This window comes from Astyanax mexicanus, unplaced genomic scaffold (genome assembly GCF_023375975.1).
Source record: "Astyanax mexicanus isolate ESR-SI-001 unplaced genomic scaffold, AstMex3_surface scaffold_35, whole genome shotgun sequence".
Taxonomy (NCBI): Eukaryota; Metazoa; Chordata; class Actinopteri; order Characiformes; family Acestrorhamphidae; genus Astyanax; species Astyanax mexicanus.
The window spans coordinates 3668882-3692500 of record NW_026040045.1 but is presented as its reverse complement, the minus strand read 5'-3'; the positions used below and the strand labels follow the sequence as shown (position 1 = coordinate 3692500).

General features: G+C 40.8%; 1 protein-coding gene across 1 annotated transcript in view; it reads left to right on the top strand.

Annotated features, from left to right (window-relative positions):
• Window positions 1-23619, top strand: part of LOC111190604 (protein arginine N-methyltransferase 3) — a gene marked incomplete at its 5' end in the record, with an annotated part of 92811 nt that overhangs the window by 1697 nt on the left and 67495 nt on the right. The window contains 2 exon segments of the mRNA XM_049473226.1: window positions 1330-1451; window positions 10550-10649. Of these exon segments, the coding sequence (XP_049329183.1) occupies window positions 1330-1451; window positions 10550-10649 (222 nt within the window).

The window sequence follows — 23619 nt, the reverse complement described above, 5'->3', positions numbered from 1 at the left end:
GAGATATATGGATTGCATTATTATTATTAGTATCATGATATTCTGGATCATTGACTTCTGTTACAAATCTGTTACAAATCTCAGTTAGCGGTGTGCCATATCACAATATTAAAATTTAATTTTCATTTTGTTGCAGTAGTGTTTTCTTTAAATAATTCATTTTTTAGTTCAGTGTTTTGTCATATCACGAAGAGTATTGTTATCATAAAATACCATGAAATATTGTGATATTATTGTAAGGCCATATCGCCCACCCCTAATAAGCCCTCTGTATTTCTGCCTGTAATACATATATATGCTTATAAAGTACAGAGTAATGTGTGACTGTGGGTTGTGATTAAGCGCTATTCCTGTATCACGGTTGGAGGACGGGGGGGGGTCATGATGACCACTTCTGATTTAATACCACAGCAGTTTATTATGAGCTGCAGCATTTTAAAAATTATTTTTGAGGGTCCTTGTAGGCCAACTGCAAAGAACTGATAACAGGAAATGCTGCCCATAGTGTCTCTCTCTTACACACACACACACTCACACACACACCCACAGCTTGTGGAGAGACAGGCACAAAGGCAAGCTGTCAGTGTAATACACAGGAGCTCATATAGAACCCATTCATTATGTACTGACACCCCAGATAGATCTGCTTTACACAGAAGGATATGGGAGGGGGAGGGGAAGAGGGAGAGGGAAAGGGGGGTAGAGAGAGAGGGAGAGAGAGAGAGGGGGAATGGGTGCTTATATATATAAAACAGTAAATGAAAAGACTAGAATGAGTGCGAGAGAGAGAAAAGCAGTTAAGCAATGAAGTCCAAGAGTGCTGCTGGCTTATCTAAAGCATCTGTGTGTTTGTGTGTGTGTGTGTGTGTGTGTGTGTGTGTGTGTGTGTGTGTGTGTGTGTGTGTGTGTGTGTGTGTGTGTGTGTGTGTGATCAGTGAGGCGCATCGCCCCTGTCAGTGTGATAAACGCTCTAGGCACCATTATCCCCTCCGGTAGGGCTTGGGTGCGAAGGACAGAGCCGTGGACTCTGGGCCAAAAACTCATGCTGTAGGAGCCTGGAGAGGGGTCCACACGAAAAGGGGACCAAATAATAATTAATAATATACATATTGCAAATCCAGTCACTATGTTTCCTTTATAAGTAATCCTAACTCAAAATACAACATGAAAACAATGTGTTTGTCTTTAAGCAGAGAAACAGTGTCTCAGACCAGTGCTGTTATATCCTGCAGGCATGTTATGTCGTCTGATTGTATCAGTGCTCCACACTTTGGGCTGTTGTATTAAAAGTAATGTGTAATTCCTCTCAATGTTTCCTAATTCCTTTAGGTGGTGCTGGATGTGGGCTGTGGAACTGGAATCCTCTCAATGTTTGCTGCACGATCAGGTGCCAAAAAGGTCATTGCTGTTGACCAATCAGAAATCATCTACCAGGCCATAGACATTGTCAGGTAAGATAAAATCCCTCTGCTAATGAGAGAGATTGGGATGTGAGGAAAAATGTAAAAGTGTTGAAGTATGTTATATAATATAAATGTAGAATACATAATACTAAAATTTTATCAGATCCATATTTTATTTACAAAACACATTTACCATTTCATGAAAAACATGAACTTATTTAGAACTTGATGATAGCAAAACATCTCAGTGAGGCAACAAAAGGCTGGAGAGGTAAGTGGTATCATATTTGTAACACTATAAGACGCACCGTATTGTAAGGTGCACTATCAATAAACGTCTATTTTTTTTGGTCTATTTTCATACATAAGGCTCTGTTTATTTACAGTAATCTTAGATTTCCAGATTTTCACTAACGCATTAGCAGCCAGCGCTACCGCCAGGGCGGTATCAGCTAGCTTGTTTTAACACAGTAAACACGCAGACTACAGTCCAATATACTCGCCTCTGAGCGGTGAAAGAACTAGCGCTCCAGCTACTTCTGGAGAACTTCACTGAATCTCCTGTATAACTCTGTACTTCCGTGGAGTGGCTTTACTGCTCCTTAATACCTGACTGATAGAATTCATACATAAGGAGCACCGGATTATAAGGCTTTCTGACGATTTTTAAGAAAATTAAAGGACTTTAGGTGTGCTTTCTAGTGCAAAACATACAGTACAATACAACCATCTACAGCCCATAGTATCATGAAAAGATTCAGAGAATTTGGAGAGACCACTGTGCACAGGGGACAGTGCTGATGGTTAGTATTCAAAGCAGCTGGTGTTCTTCAGGCACTGCAGTTAGAACAGACTGTACTGATTCTGTACTGGAAATCACTGCACGGGCTCAGGAACACTTCTGAAAATCACATCTCACCGTCCAATTCACAAATATAGCTTAAAGCTGGGTCATGCAGAGAACTGTGTTCACAGAAAGTTATTTCTAGTGCTTCTTATCCAATACAGTAAAATTGTGGGCTTGAACTGCTCTGGAGCATCCGAGTCTGTTTATCTGACCTCCAGGTTCCCTGGATTAAATCAGCTGAAAGCACCGACATGTTAAAGCTTTCCTTTTAACACTAATAAATGAACCAGGAAATATTATTTCCTTTTTATGAACTTTAAACTGTCAAATGGATAGGTAGGTTGATGGATAGATAGGTGTATGGAAGGGGAGAGAAATGAATAGATAGATGAATGAATTGATCAATGGTTTGGATAGAAATACAGTGGGAGCTATTTATTTGATCCCCTGCTGAATTTGTAAGTTTACCCCATAGAAAGACATAAAAGGTCTATAATGGTATGATGGTTTGTTGTAACAGACTATCAATATATGTATAATATACATTATATAATATCAATAACAGAATATCAACAAAATCCAGAACAATAACATAAATGTGTATTTTATTAAGTGAAATAAGTATTTTATTTCTTACCAAACAGCAAGAATTCTGGTTATGTCACTTAATCAGTCTCTTCTATTTAAACTTCTCAAACACCATGGGCAGGACCAAAGAGCTCTTAAAGGACATCAGGGACAAGACTGTAGATCTACACATGGCTGGAACCAGCTTCTATTTACTATAGAATGAGAACCTGGCCTCAGCCAGAACATTGGAGATTTGTTGTGGATCTCCAGCATGACAATGACCCAAAACACCAAGGCAACAAAGGAGTGGCTTAAAAAGAAGCCATTAAGATCCTGCAGGCTCAAGACTTTAGTCCCGTAGAAAATCTGTGGAGGGACCTCAAACTTCTAGTTGCCAATGTGCAAACGTGAAATCTCACTACGTGAAGTGTCTGTAAGGCAAATTAAATGTTGCAATTTTATGCTGCTTGATATGAAAGGAAATTTCCCACAGTAAACTAGTTTTCTAGCTACTAGTATTTTTTTAGTATCCTAGCTACATATGCTGGTCATATACTCATATACAGTACAGGCCAAAAAGTTTGGACACACCTTCTAATCCAATGAGTTTTCTTTATTTTCATGACTATTTACATTGTAGGTTCTCACTGAAGGCATCAAAACTAGAGATGGACCGATCAGTATTTTTGGAGCCGATTCCGATCGCCGATCGTCTTTCACCACGATCAGCCGATCGCTGATACCGTTCTTGGGCGGGGCCAAATGCCACATTAATGCCACACAGTTTCCAGGCAAACCTGATACAGATTCCCCTAATTACATCCACGCCTAAGCAAACACTGGTCATTTACACTGAAACACTGCGTCGGATTGCCCCGTGCGTCGGATTGCCCCGTGCGTCGGATTGCCCCGTGCGTCAGATTGCCCCGTGCGCCGGATTGCCCTTTGCGTGAACTCTGATGTGGTTGTTGGTGTTCCTCGTGTGGTGGGTGTGTAGTGGTGTGTAGTGGTGTGTAGTGGTGTGTTTTGCTGATGTATTGTGGGTATGGGGCGCCGCTGTGAGAGATGTGTGTGATTATAGCTTTTGTTGTTATTATTATGTAAGCAGGAGAGGGAGGGGTAAGCGTGCAGTGTGTGTGTGTGTGTGTGTTTGTGTATATATATATATATATATATATATGGAGAGTGAGGAGTTTAATTTTACACATCACTAGGCCACTGTAGGGTGGAGGAGTATGTGTGTGTGTGTGTGTTGAGGTGAGGGGTCTAGTGTTAGATGCATGGTGCTTCTGTACACTCTACACTCCTTATGATTAAAGGTGCCAGACACAGGCTCTTCGGAGCAAATCTTTGGAAGAGTCATGTTTGATTTTTTTAAACGTGGAGCTCAGGACCCTCCACACATCATGATATTTGCTGCCACAGAGCAATTCTGGAGACCTGGGGGTCCAATGGGTTCTGTTGTCTGAAAAACACTGCCTTAAACATTTTAAAAGCATTATCTTCTGTAATGTTTAACAATGGATTGTTTTTCTTGATAGGGGTCTGAATTTTTAGATTCAGCGTGTCAGATAGGGATGTAGTTGTACACAAAATTCACAGTTTGATTTACACAACGTAATAAACCCCTACAGTTTGGTACGATTTTGTTATGATGGGGGGAAAAAGAGGCTGGTGTCCATTTGTCAGTTTAATGACAGTGAAAATTCACTTGATTGATTTAAGAAGAAGCAGGTAGCTTCAAGCTCCTGTGTCATTTCTGCTTATCAGTACTGTGTACTGTTTCCACCGAACATCTATAGTCTTACATTTAGAGCTACCCTTAGTGTGGTATTTTTTGGACTGAATAATTTTGGTTACCAAATATTTAATGCATTCCTAATCAAAGTTGATTTATTTAAACCTAATTCACAATGAGAGCAGCACTGGTTTGGCTTTGAGTGTGGCGACTTTGATTTATTTGGGCTTTGGTGTGATTTAGTCTGTAATCCTCTTTGTCTGAAAAGCTCAAACCGTAAATCCTCACATGAGCTCCTGATTCCTGCAGTGTGTCCTTTTACAGCCATGCCCAGTTACTCTTTCTCCCAGTAGTGTTGTGTAACAGAGTGTGGTCTGAATGAAATGACTAGAGCTAAATGCAGTCTCTACAGCAGTATACTGCACTTACTCTTACCCCTAGTGGTGTAGGAGTTCTTTAGCCCCTCCTCCTCCTCCTGTAGTTCTGTGTCCTGTAGCTGTTGTTGTGTGAATGGGGGTGTAATGGGATTGCAGCAGAGAGAGAGAGAGAGAGAGATTCTGGCAGAAAGAGATAGCGAAATAGTGCAGATAGAGATCAGCGGTACAGAAGCACAGTGGACATACCACCCCACCCCCCCCCCCCCACTACCCCGCCACCCCACCGCCCCAACCCCCGTCCTTCTAACATTAACTGTCACTGTAATGGAGTGTTTAGAGAGATTAATACACACAGCAACTGTGGACACACACTCACATCTATACATGTGCCCAAACTGTATCTGTACCTAATTCTGCACACAAACACACACAAACACACACACACACACACACACACACACACACACAGAAGGTCAATGCTGTTTGTTGGTTGGGAAAGGTCATCTGAGGAAGCTTTGCTATACAGGTAGCCCGATCTGGCTAGTTGTTTATGTGTGTGTGTGTTTATGTGTGTGTGTGTTTATGTGTGTGTGTGTAATTGGTATAAATGGTCGACCATGTTGGAACAAATTCAGACTGAGCTAAATGACTGTAATTAACACTCATTCTCTCAAATGAGCTGCTTAAGAGGCCAAAGTCACTTCAGTTTGTCCGTAATTCACTCATTTTCTATTGGAGGAAAATGTGTTAGATGGTAAAAGTTACAGATGAATTTTATTCCCTAATAATTCTTGCCATCAAAGGAGATTGTTGGTGAGTGGAACCATGCATCATAATGGCTGCTATAGATTCGTTAATACACACTTCTCAAAATCAGTAGAAGAGTCACGCAGACACGTGGGGGCAGAAGCTATTTTAAAAAGCTTTAATTGGTTAAAATCGCTGTCAGTCAGATAAGATTCCCATAAAAAATAAAAATAAACACCAGTAAACCTGAGTTTTAGATTAAATGAAAATGACCTTTATGTGTTGTTTCACCATTTTAATGATATGCAGACTGGATATTGGACAGTGTATTTGGTGAAATATGTTTTTGTGTATAAATGCACCTATTCACCACCACTATGAATAATTATGATTCCTACATTATGAGTTCTATAAATACATTTGATACTGAACACACTTTAAATTACTTTATTCACATATCAGAGCAGCACAATATTGGTAGACAAATATGATGTGTAATGGTGCTGTCAGATATCCCAGTGGAATTTAATACATTAAATTGTGTCTTTCCATAAAAAATGACTGGCTGATCTATATTCACTCTACTTAGATCTACCACTCTCTAACTCACTCTACTTAGATCTACCACTCTCTTACTCACTCTACTTAGATCTACCACTCTCTTACTCACTCTACTTAGATCTACCACTCTCTAACTCACTCTACTTAGATCTACCACTCTCTTACTCACTCTACTTAGATCTACCACTCTCTTACTCACTCTACTTAGATCTACCACTCTCTTACTCACTCTACTTAGATCTACCACTCTCTTACTCACTCTACTTAGATCTACCACTCTCTTACTCACTCTACTTAGATCTACCACTCTCTTACTCACTCTACTTAGATCTACCACTCTCTTACTCACTCTACTTAGATCTACCACTCTCTTACTCACTCTACTTAGATCTACCACTCTCTTACTCACTCTACTTAGATCTACCACTCTCTTACTCACTCTACTTAGATCTACCACTCTCTTACTCACTCTACTTAGATCTACCACTCTCTTACTCACTCTACTTAGATCTACCACTCTCTTACTCACTCTACTTAGATCTACCACTCTCTTACTCACTCTACTTAGATCTACCACTCTCTTACTCACTCTACTTAGATCTACCACTCTCTTACTCACTCTACTTAGATCTACCACTCTCTTACTCACTCTACTTAGATCTACCACTCTCTTACTCACTCTACTTAGATCTACCACTCTCTTACTCACTCTACTTAGATCTACCACTCTCTTACTCACTCTACTTAGATCCACCACTCTCTTACTCACTCTACTTAGATCTACCACTCTCTTACTCACTCTACTTAGATCCACCACTCTCTTACTCACTCTACTTAGATCCACCACTCTCTTACTCACTCTACTTAGATCCACCACTCTCTTACTCACTCTACTTAGATCTACCACTCTCTTACTCACTCTACTTAGATCCACCACTCTCTTACTCACTCTACTTAGATCTACCACTCTCTTACTCACTCTACTTAGATCCACCACTCTCTTACTCACTCTACTTAGATCTACCAATCTCTTACTCACTCTACTTAGATCTACCACTCTCTTACTCACTCTACTTAGATCTACCACTCTCTTACTCACTCTACTTAGATCTACCACTCTCTTACTCACTCTACTTAGATCTACCACTCTCTTACTCACTCTACTTAGATCCACCACTCTCTTACTCACTCTACTTAGATCTACCACTCTCTTACTCACTCTACTTAGATCTACCACTCTCTTACTCACTCTACTTAGATCCACCACTCTCTTACTCACTCTACTTAGATCTACCACTCTCTTACTCACTCTACTTAGATCTACCACTCTCTTACTCACTCTACTTAGATCTACCACTCTCTTACTCACTCTACTTAGATCTACCACTCTCTTACTCACTCTACTTAGATCCACCACTCTCTTACTCACTCTACTTAGATCTACCACTCTCTTACTCACTCTACTTAGATCTACCACTCTCTTACTCACTCTACTTAGATCTACCACTCTCTTACTCACTCTACTTAGATCCACCACTCTCTTACTCACTCTACTTAGATCTACCACTCTCTTACTCACTCTACTTAGATCTACCACTCTTTTACTCACTCTACTTAGATCTACCACTCTCTTACTCACTCTACTTAGATCTACCACTCTCTTACTCACTCTACTTAGATCTACCACTCTCTTACTCACTCTACTTAGATCTACCACTCTCTTACTCACTCTACTTAGATCCACCACTCTCTTACTCACTCTACTTAGATCTACCACTCTCTTACTCACTCTACTTAGATCCACCACTCTCTTACTCACTCTACTTAGATCTACCACTCTCTTACTCACTCTACTTAGATCTACCACTCTCTTACTCACTCTACTTAGATCCACCACTCTCTTACTCACTCTACTTAGATCTACCACTCTCTTACTCACTCTACTTAGATCCACCACTCTCTTACTCACTCTACTTAGATCTACCACTCTCTTACTCACTCTACTTAGATCTACCACTCTCTTACTCACTCTACTTAGATCTACCACTCTCTTACTCACTCTACTTAGATCTACCACTCTCTTACTCACTCTACTTAGATCTACCACTCTCTTACTCACTCTACTTAGATCTACCACTCTCTTACTCACTCTACTTAGATCTACCACTCTCTAACTCACTCTACTTAGATCTACCACTCTCTTACTCACTCTACTTAGATCTACCACTCTCTTACTCACTCTACTTAGATCTACCACTCTCTTACTCACTCTACTTAGATCCACCACTCTCTTACTCACTCTACTTAGATCTACCACTCTCTAACTCACTCTACTTAGATCTACCACTCTCTTACTCACTCTACTTAGATCTACCACTCTCTTACTCACTCTACTTAGATCTACCACTCTCTTACTCACTCTACTTAGATCTACCACTCTCTTACTCACTCTACTTAGATCTACCACTCTCTTACTCACTCTACTTAGATCTACCACTCTCTTACTCACTCTACTTAGATCTACCACTCTCTTACTCACTCTACTTAGATCCACCACTCTCTTACTCACTCTACTTAGATCTACCACTCTCTTACTCACTCTACTTAGATCTACCACTCTCTTACTCACTCTACTTAGATCTACCACTCTCTTACTCACTCTACTTAGATCCACCACTCTCTTACTCACTCTACTTAGATCTACCACTCTCTTACTCACTCTACTTAGATCTACCACTCTCTTACTCACTCTACTTAGATCCACCACTCTCTTACTCACTCTACTTAGATCTACCACTCTCTTACTCACTCTACTTAGATCTACCACTCTCTAACTCACTCTACTTAGATCTACCACTCTCTTACTCACTCTACTTAGATCTACCACTCTCTTACTCACTCTACTTAGATCCACCACTCTCTTACTCACTCTACTTAGATCTACCACTCTCTTACTCACTCTACTTAGATCTACCACTCTCTTACTCACTCTACTTAGATCCACCACTCTCTTACTCACTCTACTTAGATCTACCACTCTCTTACTCACTCTACTTAGATCTACCACTCTCTTACTCACTCTACTTAGATCCACCACTCTCTTACTCACTCTACTTAGATCTACCACTCTCTTACTCACTCTACTTAGATCCACCACTCTCTTACTCACTCTACTTAGATCTACCACTCTCTTACTCACTCTACTTAGATCCACCACTCTCTTACTCACTCTACTTAGATCTACCACTCTCTTACTCACTCTACTTAGATCTACCACTCTCTTACTCACTCTACTTAGATCCACCACTCTCTTACTCACTCTACTTAGATCTACCACTCTCTAACTCACTCTACTTAGATCTACCACTCTCTTACTCACTCTACTTAGATCCACCACTCTCTTACTCACTCTACTTAGATCTACCACTCTCTAACTCACTCTACTTAGATCTACCACTCTCTTACTCACTCTACTTAGATCTACCACTCTCTAACTCACTCTACTTAGATCTACCACTCTCTTACTCACTCTACTTAGATCTACCACTCTCTTACTCACTCTACTTAGATCTACCACTCTCTTACTCACTCTACTTAGATCTACCACTCTCTTACTCACTCTACTTAGATCTACCACTCTCTTACTCACTCTACTTAGATCTACCACTCTCTTACTCACTCTACTTAGATCTACCACTCTCTAACTCACTCTACTTAGATCTACCACTCTCTTACTCACTCTACTTAGATCTACCACTCTCTTACTCACTCTACTTAGATCCACCACTCTCTTACTCACTCTACTTAGATCTACCACTCTCTTACTCACTCTACTTAGATCTACCACTCTCTTACTCACTCTACTTAGATCCACCACTCTCTTACTCACTCTACTTAGATCTACCACTCTCTTACTCACTCTACTTAGATCTACCACTCTCTTACTCACTCTACTTAGATCTACCACTCTCTTACTCACTCTACTTAGATCTACCACTCTCTTACTCACTCTACTTAGATCTACCACTCTCTTACTCACTCTACTTAGATCTACCACTCTCTTACTCACTCTAGTTTTTAACTGGCTCTCTAAGTCACTTTATTTGGCTCTATTGTTAGAGTTATCTGTCAGGCTCACTCTAACAATAGTAAGTTAGAACATTTTGGGTGACAAATGGGTGAAATTCTTTGTTCTGTGAGAAATGGAAGCCTGCTCAGAGTAGTTTGAGGTTAACTTTTTTAATAATAACTTTATAGTGTGAAAGTCTTTTAAAGACATGTTGTGTCTTGTATTGTTTTTTTTCAGATCGAATCAGCTAGAGAACACAATCACCCTGATCAAAGGCAGAATAGAGGATGTGGATCTCCCAGTGGAAAAGGTGGACATCATTATTTCAGAGTGGATGGTGAGTTTACTTAGTGTTTTCTATACTAGAAGCTGTGATTTTATACTAGGGCTGTGACAAGATCATCTTGTGCGATGAGTGAGACAAGATTTTAAATATATGTAAGAAAACTTTGAAGATAAAATATTATCTGGACAAATAGTTTTATTTGACAAAACACAAAAATAAACTCAGCCAACTGTTTTTTCCAAGTCTTTTAAACTGTGTATGAACTATGCTGGAGTTTCAAACTTTTAATTAAAGCAGTGTATGATAAAAGACACTTCCCACAAATTTATAAAAAAATCTAAATGTCTCTTGCGGTTGAAAAGACATGCTTACTTGGGACAGAAGTAGCAGGGATAAAAAGATATGCTTTGACAAGTGGTGACACCAAAGGGTATAGATCTTTTTCACAATTTCTGTCTCATCACCTCAGACTCTGACCAGAAGTTATTTTTTTCCTGCACTGTTGAACACTGGTTCAGATGGAGGGGGAGTTTTTAACCAACAGAGCATTTCTTTATGATTCTGAGCTACGAGACGTTCCAGAAAGCAGTAAGTATGATCCTCTCAGAGCGATGCTATAAGCGCAATGGAGTTGTCTCTGCTCACGGCAGAAGTCAAGGCACCAACAACAAAATGTGAGGACTTACAAGTGCGGCAGAGGCGGAATAATCTCCGTTTATTTGGTGTTATGGAGGGACTCCAGCTGCTCCATCTAGAGGAGAAACCCATGTTAGACCAAGCACACAGTTCTCTCCGGGCTGAACCCAAAAGCGACGAGCCCCTGCAAACGTTTGTGATCAGAGTGCGTTTCTACCAGACCCCAGGGCTCCAGACAAAAAATGTTTAAGGAGCCAGTGCCTCTTAAAATAAAACATTTTGGGTGCCAAACAATAATGCTGAGTCTTCACTGCAGAAGGTGTGCTTATGGTACACCCCAACTCCACACCAGTTGCTTTCAGCTTAGGCTTGCTATTGGGGCTAAAATGGTGTGTTTTCCACACTTTTTCAATCATTGGAAGGGATTTTTGAGTGTTCAGGATTGCCAGTTCCAGTCTTTGAGGCAAACAATGAAATGAGAGAACATGTTTTCCTCTCTCACTTCTAAAGAGTGCCCCCTGTTCTGTTGAGTTGTGCTAGCCCCAGTAGATGTAGCGTTATCATAGTTGGATAATATAAATCACTGTATCATGGTAAAGTCATGGCAATGAGAGTTCGTTACAAACTGCTTTGGCTTTTTGTGTATTTAAATTAGGGCTGTCAACGTTAAAACGTTAACGTGTGCTGTTTAATTTAGAATCAATAACGCGTTACTATTTTTTAACGCAAGTTCATTCATTTTGACCCCTCCTTCCACTCTAATCTGCCCCGCCCAACACACTTAACTGTTGTCTGGCTGAATGATTGAACGGCGCGCTCTTACGGTCTCCGGCAGTAACACTCCTCTCTCTCTTTGCCTGTCTCGCGCGCGCACACACACACACACACACAAACACACACACAGACCCGCACTCCTGCACACTGCACTGCTCCTCATCTTTGATATTTTTTACTCATCAAATTAAGTTCAGAAATCCTCACAACCAATTTATCATGCATTTGTTATTCCAGTACCTTATGTTGATTTTATCTCCCCTCAAACATACAAGTATATACTATTTTATATATTTTTATTTATATATATATCGCAATTAATCTTGCAATTTTGTTGTGATTAATTGGATAAAAAATTTTAATCGATTTGTCACCACTAATTTAAAATAATAATTATTGTATTTATTATTAATAATTTCTATTTACACTTTTGTGCAATGACAGTGAGTCCAGGTTATTTAATGCTCAAAAAATAGATTTATTATAAAAAAAACACGAGAAATGATCAAAATGTGTAGGTTAGCGCAGTGCCTTTAGGAAGCATGTATTGATGGGTAGCATAACTTGGCAAAACACCACCAAAAAAACACCAGAAACGTGTGGCGATTACGTTTAACTGCCGGACACGAGTCCCACAGTCAGTGATTACAGAGATATACTTAACTTTCTGGGCTTCTGTCACGGTCTGCGCTTTGACGTGGTCTGCTGTAACATTACATCCTACAAACTCGGCACAAGCTGAGTCATTATCATACGCTTTCGACACATCCAGTCCATGTTTTCTTATTAACAAGACTTGGGAGGTGAGTTTGGTGAAGGGTAGTTCCTCACGTGTAAAACATGTAGGCTGCATTACATTTCATTTTGAGCTCTTTGAATTCTTTCTGGGCTGTTTTATCACATGCGCGAGCATGCACATGCTTTCCACTCTCTCCGTGTTTTTTCTTTTTTTTTGTTTTAAATGATGCGTTCCTGTTACAAAATCTGTGTTTCCAGTGATATCTTTGCTTACTTTCAAACAGAATTCGCAGTACATTGTCTGAGCCTGAGCCACACAAACTCCTGCAGCCGAGAAGTTCTGAAATGTCTGTTTGGTTGTACTTTTGCTGGAAGTGGGTGGTTGTTGATCTTCGTCTGCATTTTCCAGTAGTCCACGGGTGCAAACAGAGCTAGGCTGGGACTGAGCACGTCTCTTAAGGTCCGACAGAGATGTAGATTGTGTGAAAAATCTGATATTTTTCGCTTTGCCATTATCTATGCGCCAATGGATAAAATCTCAGCTTAGCTACGTCCATTTGATTGGTCGTCGTAGTATAGTTACGCCGATAAACACAACCAAAAAGCACAACCAAATAAACGAAAAAAAAAACAACTTTGCCAAGAAACCTGTTGACACTGGCGACTTTTGGTCGCAACCATTTTAGTCGCAGTCTGGAGCCCTGGACCCGTGAGCTGATTCTACGACGTGCAGACTGTCCATCTTTCCTGATCTCACCAGCTTCCAGGCCAAAAAACATTAAGCGTTCAAAGTGTTCAACATAGTTAAGCGCCAGCTCCAGGATTACACAGGGGTCAAGTTCGGGCTCTACTCTCCAGCAGAACTAAGAATCACTCTCCCAGATGGACAAGTTTGTAAATTCAAGGACCTGCTGGTGGCGCAGGAGTTTAAACACAAAAAATGAAAGTCATTAGCAACAGTCACAGGTGGGAAAGACTGAACATTTCTACAATATAAAGGTGCATATCTCAGCAGGTTACCTTCTGGATTTTTTATGGACGTATTTTTTTTAGGTAATTTATAACTTTGCGGGGTTAAGCACAGCCCTGTAATTTGGTAATACTAATCTTAGTCCAGATAAATGTGAAACTCTGTGAAATGTGAAACGGAATAGGGGTGAGGGATTTTAATTGCAGTTAAGAAAGGGGAGGGTAGTTTTGCGTTTATCACGTTTGGGGACATACTTCAGCAGAAGTTCTTACACAAGCTTCTCAACAAGGATTTTTTAAAATGATTATTTGTTTCTCTGTTTTTTTCCGTTTTTGTAAAAAAAATTGTAAACAAAACGGATCCTAAACGGATGCGCATTAAATGTAATCTGTACTCCCCCAACACATGATTGCCCCGAAGTTGTTTTATCAATGGATGCAGAGAAGGCTTTTGATCGGGTGGAGTTGGGTTATCTTTTTTACACACTTGACAAATGTAACTTTCCAGAATTTCATATCCTGGATTAGACTTCTTTACTCTGCTCCACAAGCCATAATTAGGGCCAATAATTCTAATTCTGATTAGGGGAGGGAGATATGGCCCTAAAATAATATCATGATATTTCATGGTATTTTTGCGATAACGATCTTGGCGATATGACAAAAAAAATGTTGTTGTTTTTTTTTTAAGAATACACTACTGCAACAAAATGAAAATTAGATTTTATTATTCAGGGATTCAAGGAGATTTTATTGTCATTGGCATCACATGTGGTACATGAGGTGGAACGAAAATAGATATATAGATAAAATAAATAACAAAATAAAAGAACACAATAAAAAAAGAATAGAACAACATAGATAAAGAGAAATACACAAAAAAAAGAAAAGGGAGAATAGGCAGGTAGCAGCAACATGAAGTCCAGAGTGCAATTTTTGCTATAGCAGCGTGATAATGTGAATTAAGAAGATAAAGTGTCTCAGTGCAGTTTAAAGTGACAGTGTTGTAAACAGTAATTGTCCTTGTGAAGTGTCAGTGCGGTGTGTTTTAGGTGGAGTTTAAGAGTCTTACAGCTTCTGGAATGAAGCTGTTTCTCAGTCTGGTCGTTTTGCACTTGATGTTCCGCAGTCTCCGGCCTGAGGGGAGCGGGGCTGAAAGTGAATGTGCTGGGTGGGTGGGATCCCTCCTGATGGAGGTGGATCTTTTTCTCCATCTGGAGGTGTAGATCATAGATATCTTATACATAGATGCCGCATACCCTGCCTCCTGGTGTGCCTGTGTGGCCACCATATTGGAGGAGGCAATCCTGCACCCCGAGTGCATTAATAAAAATACACCTATAATATTCACAACTCCACCAATTTATACCCGATTGTCACTTCATTTGGTTTGTTACAAACAGCAGAGATATGGTTATGATACAGGACGCTGTCATACATTAAAGATATGAGCTTTCATGCTGAAATACTTTTATATAATGCTCTTTAACAAAGACAGACATATGGTATAGCATATTAATAGTGTTTTTTATATTTTTATATACATATAGAAACATAAATACACATACAATATACAAAATACAGTAGCCTAATCAGAGAAACTAATTCAGAAACTGAAGTTGTCTGTGTGTATACACACACACACACACACATATACATATATATATGTACACACAGACCACTTCAGTTTCTGGATTAGTTTCTCTGATTTTGCTATTTAAAGGTACACTACCGTTCAAAAGTTTGGGGTCACATTGAAACGTCCTTATTTTTGAAGGAAAAGCACGGTACTTTTCAATGAAGATAACTTTAAACTAGTCCTAACTTTAAACAAATACACTCTGTACATTGCTAATGTGGTAAATGACTATTCTAGCTGCAAATGTCTGGTTTTGGTGCAATATCTACATAGGTGTATAGAGGCCCATTTCCAGCAACTATCACTCCAGTGTTCTAATGGTACAATGTGTTTGCTCATTGGCACAGAAGGCTAATTGATGATTAGAAAACCCTTGTGCAATCATGTTCACACACCTGAAAACAGTCTAGCTCATTACAGAAGCTACAAAACTGACCTTCCTTTGAGCAGATTGAGTTTCTGGAGCATCACATTTGTGGGGTCAATTAAACGCTCAAAATGACCAGAAAAAGAGAACTTTCATCTGAAACTCTATTCTTGTTCTTAGAAATGAAGGCTATTCCATGCGAGAAATTGCTAAGAAATTGAAGATTTCCTACAACGGTGTGTACTACTCCCTTCAGAGGACAGCACAAACAGGCTCTAACCAGAGTAGAAAAAGAAGTGGGAGGCCGCGTTGCACAACTAAGCAAGAAGATAAGTACATTAGAGTCTCTAGTTTGAGAAACAGACGCCTCACAGGTCCCCAACTGGCATCTTCATTAAATAGTACCCGCAAAACACCAGTGTCAACATCTACAGTGAAGAGGCGGCTGCGTGATTTTGGGCTTCAGGGCAGAGTGGCAAAGAAAAAGCCATATCTGAGACTGGCTAATAAAAGAAAAAGATTAAGATGGGCAAAAGAACACAGACATTGGACAGAGGAAGACTGGAAAAAAAGTGTTGTGGACGGATGAATCCAAGTTTGAGGTGTTTGGATCACAAAGAAGAACGTTTGTGAGACGCAGAACAAATGAAAAGATGCTGGAAGAATGCCTGACGCCATCTGTTAAGCATGGTGGAGGTAATGTGATGGTCTGGGGTTGCTTTGGTGCTGGTAAGGTGGGAGATTTGTACAGGGTAAAAGGGATTCTGAATAAGGAAGGCTATCACTCCATTTTGCAACGCCATGCCATACCCAGTGGACAGCGCCTGATCGGAGCCAATTTCGTCCTACAACAGGACAATGACCCTAAACACACCTCCAAATTGTGCAAGAACTATTTACAGCAGAAGCAGGCAGCTGGTATTCTATTGGTAATGGAGTGGCCAGCGCAGTCACCAGATCTGAACCCCATTGAGCTGTTGTGGGAGCAGCTTGACCGTATGGTACGCCAGAAGTGCCCATCCAACCAATCCAACTTGTGGGAGCTGCTTCTAGAAGCGTGGGGTGCAATTTCTCCAGCTTACCTCAACAAATTAACAGCTAGAATGCCAAAGGTGTGCAATGCTGTAATTGCTGCAAATGGAGGATTCTTTGATGAAAGCAAAGTTTGATGTAAAAAACAATGTTATTTCAAATACAAATCATTATTTCTAACCTTGTCAATGTCTTGACTCTATTTTCATTTCATTTCACAACGTATGGTGGTGAATAAGTGTGACTTTTCATGGAAAACACAAAATTGTATGAGTGACCCCAAACTTTTGAACGGTAGTGTATATGAACGTTTTTGTTTTATTTTATAAACTACGGACAACATTTTTCTTCGTTAGCTGTCATTAATCAGGACAACATGTGATCCACTCCACAAATTCACACTCAGTAGTGAGCAGCGCTGATGCTCCTCCAGTGGGTAATAGACAATCTCTAGGATACTATAAATGGTGCATGTAAAGGTTTCTTGTGTGTGGAGGGGGGTTTAATCCACATTTATTGTAACATTTACTATTAGATTTTAATATAAAGTATTTCAGCATGAAAGCAGGTACCTGTAATGTGTAACAGCATCCTGTATCATTACACATCTATGATGTTTGTAACAAACCAAAAACCGTGTGACCAGGTATAGGTGTGCAGGGGGAGGTGGGCATGCTGTCCCCTTCTGAAGTCCACAATCATCTCCTTCGTCTTCTTTACACTGATGCAGAGGTTGTTCTCTCTGTACCAACCCTCCAGGTGTTCCACCTCCTGCCTGTAGCTGGACTCATCTCTGTTCGTGATGCATCCAAGCACTGCCGTGTCGTCCGCAAACTTCACAATATGTGAGCAGTGTGAACAGGAGGGGGCTCAGCACACAGCCCTGAGGGGAGCCAGTGCTGAGGATTATAGTGGGGGAGGAGATGTTGTGAATTCTCACAGACTACGGCCTGTTGGTCAGGAAGTCTAGGACCCAGTTGCACAGGGAAGAGCTCAGTCCAAGTGAGGAGAGTTTGGTTATCAGTGTCTGAGGAATCATGGTGTTGAAAGCAGATGTGAAGTCCACAAAGAGCATCCGAACGTAGGAATCCTTCTGCTCCAGGTGGGTGAGGGCAGTGTGGACCACGGAGGAAATGGCATCCTCTGTGGATCGGTTCTTCCTGTATGCATACTGGTGTGGATCCACAGTGACGTTGATGGTGGCTTTGATGTGGGTCTGAACCAGTCTTTCAAAGCACATTGTGACTATCGGAGTGAGGGCTACAGACCTGTCATTCAGACCTGTCACTGTGGAGCTCTTGGGGACCAGGATGATGGTGGGGGTCTTCAGGCAAGTGGGGACAGCTGCCTGGATGAGGGACGCGTTAAAGATCGTTAAAAACGTCCGAGAGCTGGTCTGCGTAGTCTCATAGCACGTTGTCCGGTCCAGCAGCTTTCCGGGGGTTCATCCTCCTCAGCGTCCTCCTTACTTCTGCTGGTGTCATGCTGAGGGGCTCCTCAGCGCTCCTATTATTACATATGATATGATATGGCACACTAAAAATATAAGAATTTTATCATATTTGTATCAAAAATCAATGATCCAGAATGTCATGATACTAATAATGCACTCCAAATATCTCCATATATCCAGGATTAAAGTAAAATGAATAATACTGGACAGATATAATCTGTCTCTACTAGATATAGTAGCTGATGAGATAGTTAGGGGTGGGTGATATGGCATGATATTTCACGTAATAATAAATTCACGATATTCAAAAATGTTGGCGATATTATCGCGTATGGTATGATATCGCACACCCCTAATTCTGATTACTTTCCACTCCAAAGATCAAAAAGGAAAGGCTGTCTATTTTTTGCGGTGGCCATAGAACCTCTTGCTGCGACAACATAACTGGTATATTCAGACATAAAAGCTCTCACTTTATGCAGATGATTTGCTTATTTATGTCTCCAATTCACCCACTTCAATACCTATTATACTTTTAATCCTTGACTCTCTTAGTTCTATTTTGGGATGCACGGTTAAATTTGTCCAAAAGTGAATTATTCCCCCTCAATTCAGCCACCACTAAATACTCACTACATACCTTACCTTTCAAAGTAGTAAATGATAAATTTAAGTATCTTTAAATTTTTATAACAGATAAATTTGAGAATCTTTAGACCACAAAGCTCCCACCACCATTAAAATTATTGTTGTTAAATCGCCAGTGAAAATTTGGAAACAGTTTAGAAAACATTTTAATTTTAGAGATCTCCCCCTATCTTGCCCACTTATCTCAAACCATCTCTTCCTTCCAGTGGTGAACTTCTACACTGATACTAAATATTTAATTAACATTAAATTCATAGACACAATCCATGTCACTGAATACACATAGTGTACACTGAGGTAGCACAAATGAACAAACCATTTTAACAAGCTGCCAGTCCATGTATGTCTTCTTTTTACATGGAATTTTGGTGCATAAAAAGGGCGACATGTTCTGCTGAACCGAGCCCTTGTATGCAGTAAGCTCTCTGCCTATGCGCTGTGTCTGACGTGCAGTGTGAGCCCCTATGTCGGAGCATGTCAGCATATGAGCAGATGAATCGCAGGAGTTGTTCAGCAGTTGATCAGCACAAGGCTGCGATAGCTGTGATGCTACTTGGCAATGCTGCATTAGCAGCAGTTCAAAAAGTGTAACATGTATTAGAGGAGGCACCCACCTGGTGTTGGGGCATCACTAGTGAAAGGGGGAGTCCAAATGAGTAGGTTGGGTAATTGGCCTTCTACATTGGGGAGAAAATGGAATAAAAATTGCAACAAAAAAAAAAATAAATCTCCATCTGGCTTTGAATGGTTCCGTACTATAGGAGGTGCAGCATAATGCCCTGTAAAGATGATGGGATCCACATGCTTATTCCGACAGACTGCAATACACTAACAGCAGTATACCCTACAGGGGGTGCTTTCTAACACATTGGAAGGAAGGGGGTGCTTTTGGGAAAGCATGAGATTATTTTGACTTAAAGTGGAGGAGCCACATCTCATAGATCCTCTTCAGAATTATTTATCCAGCTCTGTGTTCTTCATCCTCTGTCTCTCAGCTTTGACCCAGTAATGGGAAGGTTGTGCTTTAGCTGGATGTTTGGATCAGTGCAGTTTGTCCACACCGCAGTGCTGGCCCTAATTACGGCAGCGTTTTGTTTTTTCGCTTGGCTGTTTTCTCCCTTTGGACGGTTCAGGCTGTGACCCTCATCCTCGCTGTGCCCCTCTCAATCACAGGGAAAATTGAAACTGTGACGTGCCGTGCTGCTGAGTGATGAACGATTGCTGGTATAATGCAAAATGGCACAAACTCCATGCAGATTAATAATTTTAGCAACCACCTGTCACTTCTCATTTGGGCAGATGATCGGTGAGAGAGCCAGGTGGGGGCGAGCGAGTATACTGTATAAAAGTGCAAAAATCTTCCCTATATATATATATATATCTCTCAACTTTCTCTTCACAATATCCCACAGATTCTATGGGGTTCAGGTCAGGAGAGTTGGCAGGCCAATTGAGCACAGTAATACCATGGTCAGTAAACCATTTACCAGTGGATTTGGCCCTGTGAGCAGGTGCCAGGTCCTGCTGAAAAATGAAATCTTCATCTCCATAAAGCTTTTCAGCAGATGGAAGCATGAAGTGCTCCAAAATCTCCTGATAGCTAGCTGCATTGACCCTGCCCTTGATAAAACACAGTGGACCAACACCAGCAGCTGACATGGCACCCCAGACCATCACTGACTGTGGGTACTTGACACTGGACTTCAGGCATTTTGGCATTTCCTTCTCCCCGGTCTTCCTCCAGACTCTGGCACCTTAACTCCGGCACTGCTTCTCTGTAGACCAGGTCAGGTGCTTCTGCCGCTGTTTCTGGTTCAAAAGTGTCTTGACCTGGGGAATGCGGCACCTGTAGCCCATTTCCTGCACACGCCTGTGCACGGTGGCTCTGGATGTTTCTACTCCAGCTTCCACAGGTCCCCCAAGGTCTGGAATCGGCCCTTCTCCACAATCTTCCTCAGGGTCCGGTCACCTCTTCTCGTTGTGCAGCACTTTTTCCTTCCCACAGACTTCCCACTGAGGTGCCTTGATACAGCACTCTGGGAACGGCCTATTCGTTCAGAAATCCCTTTCTGTGTCTTACCCTCTTGCTTGAGGGTGTCAATGATGGCCTTCTGGACAGCAGTCAGGTCGGCAGTCTTAAGGCCCTGTCCCACTGCGATTGCGTCTAAATATCCACTAAAGTACGTCCAAATTTCAGTGGACGCAGTTTAGTGGATATTTAGCCGCAATCTGGACGTAGTTTAGTGGATATTTGGACGGCACCGTCCAAGTGGACGTAGTTTAGACGTTGCCGTCCACTTTAGACGCAAAAGTGGTTTTGGTACCTCCCAAAATTTTCGGAATAGACGGCGACTAATATGGACGTAATTTAGTGGATATTTAGATGCAGTGCGGACGTATTTTAGTGGATATTTGGACGGCACGTACAGGTGGACGTCGACGTCCATAAAAATATTTTTCTGGCATCCATCGCTTTACCATCAGCTGGTCATGCAGTCCAAACTCCACCCGCCGTACAATCCAAGGCCTGACCTATACAGTCCTCTCCTGCCGCCTCCTCCTCCTCCTCCCGGTCTGGTCCAGCCAGTGTTGGGAGTAACGGCGTTAAAACGCCTACTAACACCGTTACTTTTTTCAGTAACGAGTAACTATCTAACTAATTACTCTGACTGTAACTATAACGCCGTTACCATTTCCGACACCTCGTTACTGCATGTTACTTTAGCCGATTTTTTTTTTGTTTTAACTTCGCTTTGCCCTGGTTAACCCCTCCTTTTTCCGGTGAACTTGAGCTTCTGGCCGCTGTGCCTGTAGGTTCAGGTGGTTTGGTGTGGTGAAGTGAGGCACAATTGTGACGATTTGCTGCTCTAATTAATTCAGTGATTGCTGTGTACAGGCCAAGTTCCGATTTAAGCTCTTTTTAGCTGCTCCGGTTTTTGTGGTGCTGCTGCTTTCTCTTTTAGAGTTTAGATTCTCTGCCCGAACCCGACCTGACTCGAGGACCGACCTCGAACTGTATTTTGTGTTTATAAAACTAACTAAAACGAACTGAAATTACTGATAGAATACCCTCATTTTCGTGTTTAATTTATTTATAAGCGCTGTTGTACAGCGGGAGGTGTTGTGCCGAGCGCGCGGCACTCGTGGTCCGTTAATTTTCTTCTTGTGTAAAGCGCTCGCGCTATCCGCAAAATACGACAAAAAAAACACTGAGAAACTGCAGAATTATGAATGGGATTTCAATATCCGCGCCAGGCAGATGAAAGAGAAACAGGAGATACAGTGTGTGAGAACATTTACCTGTGAGTAGCTCATACCAGAAATCTCTCTTTCTCTCTCACGTTTATTAGATTGATCTCTCTGATGAGATGTGTGAATAATAAAAACTAGCAAGCCCACCCTAAAAACAAATTAAAATTTACTGAACAGAAAAAAGTAAAACAAAATTAAATTAAACTATAATGAAAAATGATAAATGTTATCATCACGTAGCTCTGGGCGCACGTGAACGCCTCCGCGTTTGACTTGCAGCACTTTAAAACTTTAAAAATGTTAGGTTATAAATAATGTGCCAAGCTTTGAGCATCCCAAAAAGTATTCTACACATTATCATATATGAACATCTGCCTACAGATCACAGATCAAGCTAGGAGCAATCTGCAGACACCCACTGCTCAGGTGTGAGAATCTCCACAAATCTGAACTCCACTATTCTGTCCTTTATGGAACAAGGACAGATGGAAACAGTTGTTGAAAGAAAGACATAAGAACTGCTGTTTGCATTTCGTAGCCACAAGCTATAAAGGAAACACAGCAAATGTGGAAGAAGGTGCTGTGGTCAGATGAGTCCAAAGTTGAACATTTTAGTCTAAATGCAAAGTATTATGTATGGCAAAAAAGTAACACGACTCATCACCCTAAACACACTTGTGAAACATGGTGGTGGCAGCATCGTGCAGTGGGAAGGCTTTTCTTCAGCAGGGACAGGGAAGATGGTCGGAGTTGATGGTACATATTACTTCTACTATATTTATTTTAGTCAAAATACTTGTTTTAAATTTGTCTTTGTCCCTGATGGAAGTGTTTGTTTCTGGTGCTTTGAGGTGTGAAATTGGACTTCCTTTATTATTATATAAATGTGCATTTTAATCCATTTTAATTTTTTCTGTTTAGTTAATTATAATATTCTGTTAGATTTATGACCTTGGTATTGGAATTAAATAGTGCATAAATAAAGATTACCTGCTTTGACATGCAGGTCAGACTCAAGAACAGGATGCTAACTTCAGTTTAAACCTTTTGACTCCTTTAACTTTAGATACAAATATGGATTTTTATGATTAATGCTAGTGAGCACGGATCCGTCCCTCTTTGGATTTTATCGTTAATGAAGCTGAAGACACATGAATCATCTCCAGATTTATTTAGGCCGTAACTGTAATTGTAGTGAGTGAGAGAGACAGTGTCCTTTTTTCTTCTTTTTTGTTGTTCATCCTTCTTTTGTCTCTGCGGCAGGTAGTGATAATGATCTTTCCATTCCTGCGTTCCGTTCATCCTCTGTGGGATTAAAGCTCTAGCAGTTTTTCTGTTTTTACACAGAGACTTATTGTCTTACTGTTATTTTGCACTTTTAAATTTCTTGACGGGTGTTTTTAACAGGTTAAAGCCCATTGTATTACTTCCTTATTTGATTGCTTCTGCTCATACAATCATGTGGCAGCAGCAATGCTCAGGTAATTGGGAAATGAACAGAAGCACAGTGTGT